Genomic DNA, 10,227 nt, shown 5'->3' with positions numbered 1-10,227 from the left:
CGGCTTCTTCGGTGCCTTTGAGAATGCATCAATGCATTAAACTGACGTTATGGCGAAGCAGGCGATAAGGTTATGCTCCAAAAAAATATTTGGGGAATACCAAGCATCTTGAAGGTCTTACTGGAATGTTATAAGTTATTTAGGTTCGCGTGCCAGTCGCAAAACTGCCTTCAACTAGGATTACATTTGCGCTAATATTGATCATAATGAAGCATTGCTACTGTTTTCGAGTTTGTTGATATTAACAAAAAGAGTTTATTTCGCTTGTTTAGTCACCAAGAAAGTAAATGTCGTTCTGGAGTTTTGTGTGTGATTAGGTTTCGCTTACCAGTAGCAAAAATTCCTGCACTAAGGGTGACAGCTGCGCTTCTCTCGAGCATAAGAAAATAATGCAACTTTTTTTGAGGCCGATAATATTAACAAAAGCGTTTCTTTTGAGAATAGCGCAAAATGATGAGAAGTATTTGTATTCCTAGTAGCTTCATGCCACCAATGTATGGTTCTGTACGCATGCTATGGCGAACGCTTGTTTGGTGCTTGGTTTACGTTGTACGAACGATGCCTAGAGGTGCGATTGCTTTGAGGCAATACTAAATAACTTGTAGCATGATATTTGATACTTGCAAGTGTTGTCATTGTTGTTGTTTCCATTCGGTGCCAAAGATATATTGGTGTTGTTATGAGATGTGGAATAATGGTGCTGGTGTAACATGTATATAATCGACTGTAGCCGAGTCTATGTCAATTGCGAAAAAGGCCACCGGAATAGCGTTCGAGATAAATTTTCAATGCATTGACATGAAATAAATTGCGACATACGATCAGCTAGTGTATTGTTTTGCGAGGGCAAGAATGAATCATCAATCAGTTATTGTCAACTGATTCTACAATGAAAAACCATTTCAAAGATTATTCTACTAAGCAGTTGTTTCGAAAATTTCACAGCATTATAGAATAATATCCGAAGGTATAAACAAGCGACTTATATAAAATAACAGCGTAGTTGTACGTCAACAATGCGGTCGTATCTTGGACAAAACCTCCTATAATTTTTTTTAATACAACCACCTATACATTCAAAATTAAATTAAAAAACACATATTCAAAAATTTCTCTGTATTTATCCATAAACGGATTGAGCCGCCTGAGAGTGTTGCCCAGTCAAACGTTCATATATTTTTTATCATATCATTGATCCTCTTCAGTGAAATCTGTATTATAAAAGTATCTCACGTGAATGACCAAACTATTTCCTATGATCGAACTTTTATAGTTACGGGGTACGCATAGATCCTCATAGACTAAAACTATAAAAATTAAACGATTCCACAATGGTTGAGATTTGATGACATGCGTAAATGATTTTTAATCAAATATAATTTTCTACACATTTTGTAATATCTCGAGAACAGTTAGGATAATAATGTCTGTATAATTTTTCATACAGAATTGCGTGTAAAATCATTTTTCCATAGTATTTTCATTTAATCAATTTTAAGGAATGAATATTCACATTTGCACGAGATTATCCATGCATCACTAGTCGTCATCTTAAAACAATTGAGCCAGTGTGCTGATAAAAATATACATGCAATTAGGTAGCTGATTCGAAATATTTTAGGAGGTGATAGAGGATCAGATTTGATGAAAAAATCCTACGCATATGGTCAACTCTCGTCAAGGATATTGTCCAACTTTTCTTGGGCCTCATTGTATGTCTTGAACTGACTCTCATTTAGAAAACACGCAACTTAGAATAATTATACTGTTCATTCGAAACATAAGGAAATTTTGCGTTGAATGCTACTTAGACACTCAATGCAGAATGGTCAATAAGCAATTGAAATAATATAAATATTGAAAATATTTTTAATACGCTATTAGTATTCTCTGAAAATTCCCCGAACTATTGCGGAAAAGGTTTCGTATTACGCTGGCGACTGAAAGTGAATTGAGTGTGTAAATGAACAGGCATTTCCTGTAACCGATCGTATTCCGAAGTGGGCAAAGAACTACACTCGACAAAAAAATAGAGAAGCAAAATGCGACATCGAAAGTATTGAGTGATGTTTGAAACGTTGTAACTCTGATATAAACACCCCTATTTTGTATTTCGTTCGATTCGAAATTATTTCGAACGACTTGATAAAATTCCATTCTATATTCCGTACGAGTTGTTTTTGCATTTCGTTCGATCTGTTTATCTGTGGACTTTAAATGGGCAAAACGTTCGAAATAGGGAAAGCGAAATTCTAACTTGAACGAAATAACGGTTTCGAACGAAATGGACATCCGTCGGAATATAGAATAGGGCTGAAAATAATGCATTCATCAAAGCAGAAACTGGACCTTAGAGGCGAATGAACTGAAAAGTTCAAACCCTCTTAAAGCCAAAAAGAAAAATAAGAACAACTGGACCTTGTATAAAATATTTTCAAGTTTGCTATGTTCAGATCTAGGTCTATCGATTTGCTGTGCGTTCATTATTTCATGAAATATTCTCAATTCAAAATTAAAGGAGAATTTTTCATTCGATAGAGAATACCCCTGTGGTTAAATTATTGGTGGTTATTCTTGTGTTACTTATTGTTACATAAGTGGGAGGGGGTCCAAAATTTGCATTTTTTAGCATTACATAATTACATGCCTTTGATGTTTGAATAGATGGGGCTTATTCCCGTACACACTACACGGTTAAAACGAAATGAATGAATTATTTCGATTTTTTTTTCTAAGACCGCTTCTCTGATACCAATTTAATAAGTGAAACGATCCCTACACCGCTTAGAAAACCAATTCATCGATATGGATCTTTTTATGAACCATATCCAAATTCTAGTTCGGACCTAATAGCTAGTGATTACTAAAGTTGATGTTAACGTGAAAATAATGGCTTTCTTTTTCCCCAAATAATATTTAAAGAATTAAAAATTTTCGTCTCAAAATGTTTTATTCCCGTTTGTTTTATTCTTAGTTATGTATTACAAATATTTTTTTACAATAATCCTAAGGTCACAGCAAAAAATACTAGCCATACTTATAAAATTGCACTTTCAATTGGATCTTATTTATGTACAATACCAAATCAAATGTATAAAAACTGGAAGGAGAAAGAAACTGTATAAAACTGAAGTACATTGTGTCCTTGATGTAACAAAAACGCCGTCACTAACAGTGGAAGCATATTTTTTTTTTATCAAAGTTCATCGCCTATAATCCGCCCGCGATCTATTCGTCATATATTCAGGTGCATATACTCCGACACAAACACACGCAGGATTTTGATAAGGTTTTGCACAGTGCTGATATCGACAGCACTAGCATCATCGCAAATCTTGTGCCAACAATCCGGGAAAGGAGCGGGAATCATATGCAGGATCGGAATGTTTCGTTGCAGGAATGGAATATGGTCGTCTTCGATGCCGGCGTGGTACGAGTGGGGCTGGAAGTATCGCACCGTTTGCTGGTTTGGTGTTACACTACTGTAACTGTACCGTTCCAAGTGTCCAGCCTGATCGAGCCGCTCTTCTGCCGACAATAGTTGAACATACCAAGACTCTGTATTCTTGAAGTAACTATAAAAATGAGGGTCTGGCGTTCCGAGCAAATCCAAAAGCAGCAAAACATCAATGTGCTTCAGTTTGTTTTCCTTTTCCCAACGAGCAGCAAGATTACGAGCGCCATAAATTGAATCTTTAGGTCCCCACTGATGGAATGCTTCTTCACCATCGAAGAAAACTAACTGAAGGCTTAGGCTATTGTCGGACCGCTTAGCGTTCAATTGCGATTGCATCGTATTTGCCAGATCCAGCATCATGGCACATGGGACGGCCGAATCTGTTGCCCCTATGAATACTTGGTCCTTGAAATATTTACTATCGTAATGGCACGCCAACACTAGAAACCGTTCTGCGGTGGGATTCAAAGTTGCGATAATGTTCGCAAATTTGAGTTTCCCAAAAATTGGTGTATTATCCACAAATTCATCCAGCTCTACATGCCAGTTCAAATTGCGCATATAATCCACGATGTAGTTTCTCACATTTTCGTGACCTTGCGTTCCTACCACACGCTCAACAAGTAGATGTTTAAGGATTTCATTCAATTCGCTGGTTTGTGAGAGATTGGATAGCTGTTCGATTGCTGATAGGGAAATTTGGAGAGGCCGATGATTCTCCTAAAACGATAAATATCTCGGTAAATACATTCATTTCAACCTAAACAAATCAACCACTTACTTGTCGCGATTTTGAATCACTATCCCGGAAATTAACCTGTGCTGACGTGTGAAGAATTCCTGCCAGTAAAATGTAAACGTAGCAAACTCGTGACATTTTGCTAAATAATTATTCTACAAGTTACCGATATTAGTAGCCTAATTAACAGTGGAATGGATTGTTGATTATTATGGCAGTGTATGGCGAATCGGTTAATGGAAATTTGTAAATATAGCGTATTTTTACTTTCTGTGACAGACAACAAATGGTGCGTTTACACTGGTAGGAAAATTTTATAACTCCAATCGATTAATTCGCGACTACGAAGCTGAATTTGACAGCTTGTGTGCGTGAAGCGAATGTCAACAAAGAATTGCAAAAAGAATGTGATTTTTAAACGCACCGTTTTTAACGTTTTTTGCAGAAATTTTCGTAATGGTGAGTATGTATCGGAAGAACTATCCTCTAGGATGCTAATTTTATTTAAATCACATAAATTTACTGCAGGGGAAAACGTTTTCTTACCGCATCGAAAGGACACTGTCTTTACTTGTGAAAAAGTAAACAAACTTTCAGGATACTAAATTTTAATAAAAATTAATAATTGTGTGCAAAATTTATCTTCCAAACGGTTGGAAAATGAGTTTTCCTTATGCAGTAAAAAAAACTTTGCCGTAGCTTAAGCTGAATTTAACTTATAAGTGTTTTTCTGTGACCTTGTTTCATGCATTATCAGGAGCCATCAGTCGGAGAAAATGAAACCTGCTACGTGGCTGTGGAGTTTGCGGATGTGTTCGATTACGCTGCGGGCGGAAGCCGTTTAGTCGTCGAAGGCGAAAGAGTATTCAAAGCTGGACATCTTTTATAAGTTGGTGTTGAAGAAGTTCACGATGAAGGCTTCAGTATTTTCTCGTCCTGCCTTTAGTCATCATCTCCAGCTCGGAACACCATACAATAAAAATTCGTACGAAAATCTCCTTCTCCAAATGGTTGTTTTTGTGTTCCTGTAAAGCTGGCAAAGGGAAGTGCAAACACGTCATGGCTGTTTTGTGTCATTTGCTTAAGTATGTTTTATTTTATTTCTTTATTATCGCACATTTTGCACCAAGTTGGACTGTTTCACACTTTTTCAAAAGTGCGAAAATGTGAATGTGAATACTTGGAGAGTAGAAGTTCGACACGGTGAAATGGAGGCTACAAATATGGGAGGTTTTTGTAGGTTCTGTCTTTAGTAGTAGTCGTTGGATCCAGTCTAGATACCGCGATTTGTCCGTTTTCGGACGGAAGGCATGAAAAGAAATTCCGGGCGATATCTCTGCTTACATCCGGGGACGACACAAACAATACGGCTTTTGAATTTTGCAGATTGTTCGGAGTCAGCTTCAAGCAAATTTCGTCCGACTTGCATGTTCTCCGGACAATTTGCGCAGCTTTTGGCGTCCATATTTCACACGTTCTAAGGAAAATATTTTGAAAAAATATTAGAGCACTGATTGAATAGAAGCCAGATCTTTGTATTTTAGGTATTTTATGAATACTAAGCGGATATTTTTATATCAAATTTCATTAATTCGGTTTACCTCTCTCGCAGGTAGATTGACAGAGGGTGTACTTCAACAGCTTTTTTTCACTACTAAATGACAATAAATTTTAGTTCAGAGCATCGAAACAGCTAAGAAAAACTATTTTTCAACAATTTCCACTAATTGTAAGATAAACACGGTACAAGTTTTCGAGAAATCAGTATATTAATTACAGAGAAAATATGCAACGGTTTGTTTACATATTTTTCACTCACACGCGAAACTTTCATAGGTGGCGACACCGTACCTTCGATGACGCGAATTTGTTTTTGTGATGGAAAATCAATGTACTGGAAAAAAGGTAATGAAGATGGTAGAGTTTCGAGCGACATAGCATGCGCTGCCATAACTATTTCTCAAATAGTGGCGTCAGTCGTTGTGTTTATCTTTGATTGCCCACCGCATCCATGTGAAAATGATATTTTCAGGAAGTAATTCATCAATTAAAAACGTTAATTTTTTTAGTGTTTCCGCTGAATATAAGGCTAATGTGATAGCGTGCAGTGAACAATTGTGAAATCACGTCGGAAAAAACGGATAATAGTGATATTTCCATGTGCCATTTTCACTTCCTCGCGTTCATAGAAACAAACAAATTTTCATTATTTTAACGTTATGAAGTGGATGTTTCGAAGGCTCTAAGTATCGGTGTGTATGATGTGAGAGAATAATCGCCAATTATTCAAAATTTCACCTAAAATGTTACTGCTTTCGAGAACTAAGCATACGACAGCTCTCTGGTCCTTTTTACCACATAAATTATCGAAATAAGCCACGATACAATTGTCATTTGTTAAAAAAAAACCAACAGTTGAATAATTTCATGAGAATTTTGGTTCAAACTGTCATGCAACCGTGAGTACTTGCAACATTGTTTTGTATCTTCCATATAAATTTCATATTGAATGCAAACAATTACGACACGATATTTTGCTTGCCAATACAGATATACTTCGCCTACTGCTCCACCTCTATATGTACCTCATTGATGGAAAATAATGATCAAAGAATACTCATCTACACTGGAGAAATAGTTTAGTAAAAGCAACTACCAAATCTTTAGTAGTCAAAACATTGGTGAAATATACAAATGTTTTGTAAATATTACCAAAATTGCGTAAAAGCGATGTTAGACGCAATGAACGTTCCTACCAGAGATTCGTAGATTTTACTTCATATCATTAGTAACTTTGTTTTTTTGTCATACCTAACATCTGTGATGTGCGCACTTTGCAAATCGCCTTTTCTATTTTGGAGATGAAGTGATTCGGAGGTGAGCATTTTTTTTATGTTACGTTTCATTACATATATACATATTTAATATTATTAACATATGTATTTCTTTTCTTCATAGAGACACGAGAGAACAAAATGCGGATGAAATGTGCTGGTGCTACCGGCACTCCCTAAATAATGCTAACTAGAGCGATGCAGCAGGAAGATGAACGGGAACTTTCCTCGTGTACGCTGCTCATAGAATAAGTTATATATTATTATTATAATGTATTCTAAGTATGTGGAGTTAAATGTAACCAAATAGAATTTTTTAAATTAAAAATAATTATTAAAAAACATTTTTACTATCCCTGATGATTATCTCTCACAAATGAAAAGCAAAATTTTCACTGATATTGACCCAAGGTTGGACCAACAAATCGTAGTTTGTTTGACGTTTGTGCCTACCATTTTTCTTTCGTAATATGTACCAATGATTAGTAGGGTAGAAAATGACTAGAGAATTGGTAACATGTACCAAAAAATTCGTCGTATTTACTAACTATTCCTCTCAGTGTAGTTTCATAGAATATACCAAAGCTTGAATGAATATAACAAAACCAATGAAATAACTATTTTTTCGTTTTTCTTGAACTGGAAAAAGAAATTGTTCAATCAAGCAATATTTCGCAGGCTTAAGCGTAGCATAATAGTTTTAGCACTTTATTTCAATTATATACACTCATAAAAAATATAGTATATACGTCTCAGTTACAGATAAATAGCACTCAGTATTTGAATCATTCCCCTATTTTTTTCTAACATAGGACTATGTTGAGGGCTTCTACGCACTAGGCAACCTAAGCTGGAAAGCAACTTAACGAATATTGCAAAAAGGTTGAGAGCATGTGCACACAAACTAGCAACTGACAATTGAGGGGCTTAAAAGAAAAGGGGTGTTAGCAGTGGTGTAGCGTATGGGGGAGGGGGGCGAAGTGGAGGGGTCGCACCGTGACCCCCTACGGCACCCATGACCATGACAAGTATATTATAGTGGAAAAAAATCGTGATTTTGAATGAAGGTTATTACTTAAAGCAGTATCTAACAAAACAAGTCTCTATGGAAAAGTCCATGTTATAGAATCTTTCTTGGTTTTTTTTATGTTCATTATTTCGTCATACTACATCTTTCATTTTTGTACTGGGGTGTAAGGGGTCTAGAACGAGGGAGTTACGTTCGGAGTACAAAGTTTTGAGCGTTAATATCTCTCTACCACTGCCCGCTCTCAGCTAGTGATCTTTGATTTTTTAAATTAATCGTTCATCAGCTAATCGAATACTTTTCAGCAATTTGTTATTCGATACGATCGCCCAAAATCGATTGATTGATTAATCGTCACTCCGAGTGAAATAATAAGTTAGACTAATATTTCTCATTTGCTAGAAAGTCATCTGGAATGACAAAAGTGTTCATTCCAGATTCCAGAGAGCGTCAAAGATAATGATTGAATTAATAAAAACTGCAGTGACCGTACGGTTTTTTTTTCTCTGGGTTTGGGTCGATTAATCTACGTAAATTATTCGTTCGCTTCGATTATTGGTTGCGCAGTATTCATTCAATTAATAATCGATTTATGTAAGAAGTAGAAGTAGAAGTATTCGATTAATCGATTAATCGAACGACTATCGGGGATCACTACTCTCAGCTCTCCAGAGCATTGAGAGCACAAGGCAGACAATCGGATATCCCCGTCCGGGATATCTTAGTTAGCCGTGATCCTGATCTCTTGCTTCATCTATACTAAAGTTGCTACTATAGTTGTAAGGCGGCTCGCACACCGCAGCAATAAGCAACTAGCAAACTGCAATACGCAATATACAACATGCAACTTTTTTTTTGTTCTTCGCATACCAGAGCAATAAAAACCCCTTACATTATGCAAACAATCGGCTTAATGTACGAAACTTGTCAAAATATGGGCGATAAGTTGCTCTTCAACCGACATGCCGTGTTGCTAGCGACACGTGTTGCTAGCGACACGTGTTGCTCTGTAAAGGCGACAGCGATATCGTATTGCGTCGGTGTGCGAGATCAACAAAAATTAAATGGAAAAATCCATTGGCGATAATATTGCTTATTGCACGTTAACAGTTGCTAGTTGCTTATTGCATCGGTGTGCGAGCCGCCTAAAGCAAACATTGCCGAAATATTGAACTCCCGGCCCCGTCAGGCTGAGCCTTATGAGCCTTAATAAATATATATATATATCTACCAGATGATAGAAGCGGTATGGAAATAACATTATCCGAAAGAAAAAAGATCTACGAGGGATGCTTTTTACTTATTACCCATAAAAACATGTATCAATAACTCAAACTGCTTCGAAAGCAAATTATTTAAATCATTATAAATAGCGATATCTTTTGAAATTTCGTTTCATTCTCGATTGGCCTGCGGTTGATGCATGATACATGATGCGTCGGCTGGCCAATCTCTGTCAGTTTATCTTTTACTGCCGTGATGGACGGACATGCAAAATCGTTCGCTTGTGAATGCACCCAAGTGACCCGCCCCGGTTGTCACCCGGTCACGCTACGCCAGTGACTTAATCATTTTTTTTCTTCATCAACTTTTTCTTTCGTTGATAATTCTGCCGCAAAAACGTTTCTATTTGGGTTTACCATAGAAAACGATAGATGAAGTGCTGACCTATCGTCCAAATTGTTAAATACAGCTAGGAATCTGTTTGCTGCTAAAGCCTGGTTTAGAGTTCCCGTGAACGTGAACTTGAACAGGTGGTGAAATAGTACGATCATTTCACGGTGAACTACATTGCGATCAAACAACTCAAAAAATCGTGGTGAATAGAATGATTTTGTTCACGTTCACGTTCATGTTACAAGTTCGGCAGTAAACGTGAAGTAAATAAACACCGATCTTTAATAAAGTTATTCGGATAAAATATACAGTTGTTCACGAATCAACTCGAAGCAACGAAGTTTTTCAACCCGCGCAGAGATCCGATTGAATGAAATTGCATCCATATAAAAATTTTCATTGAAAACTTGAAAATTTCTAAACATATCCTTTTACAGTTCACGGTGAAATAATTTTCAGAATGCCTTGGGACATTCGAACGTGAACATGAACGGGGAAATATTTTGACGTCTATATTCACCACTGTTTTCACGTTCACGTTCACCGAAGTCGG

General features: G+C 36.6%; 1 protein-coding gene across 1 annotated transcript; it reads right to left on the bottom strand.

Annotated features, from left to right (window-relative positions):
• Window positions 1-2,931: 2,931 nt before the first annotated feature.
• LOC129776179 (glutaminyl-peptide cyclotransferase) lies at window positions 2,932-4,493 on the bottom strand. Its single transcript, XM_055781651.1, has 2 exons — window positions 4,239-4,493; window positions 2,932-4,177 (listed from the first exon to the last, which is right to left on the bottom strand). Exons 1-2 carry the CDS (start codon window positions 4,332-4,334, stop codon window positions 3,236-3,238), a joined length of 1,038 nt encoding a protein of 345 aa, XP_055637626.1. The 5' UTR covers window positions 4,335-4,493; the 3' UTR covers window positions 2,932-3,235.
• Window positions 4,494-10,227: the final 5,734 nt, after the last annotated feature.

The sequence above is a fragment of the Toxorhynchites rutilus genome, chromosome 3 (assembly GCF_029784135.1).
Source record: "Toxorhynchites rutilus septentrionalis strain SRP chromosome 3, ASM2978413v1, whole genome shotgun sequence".
NCBI lineage: Eukaryota > Metazoa > Arthropoda > Insecta > Diptera > Culicidae > Toxorhynchites > Toxorhynchites rutilus.
This window is presented reverse-complemented; position numbering and strand designations above follow the sequence as displayed.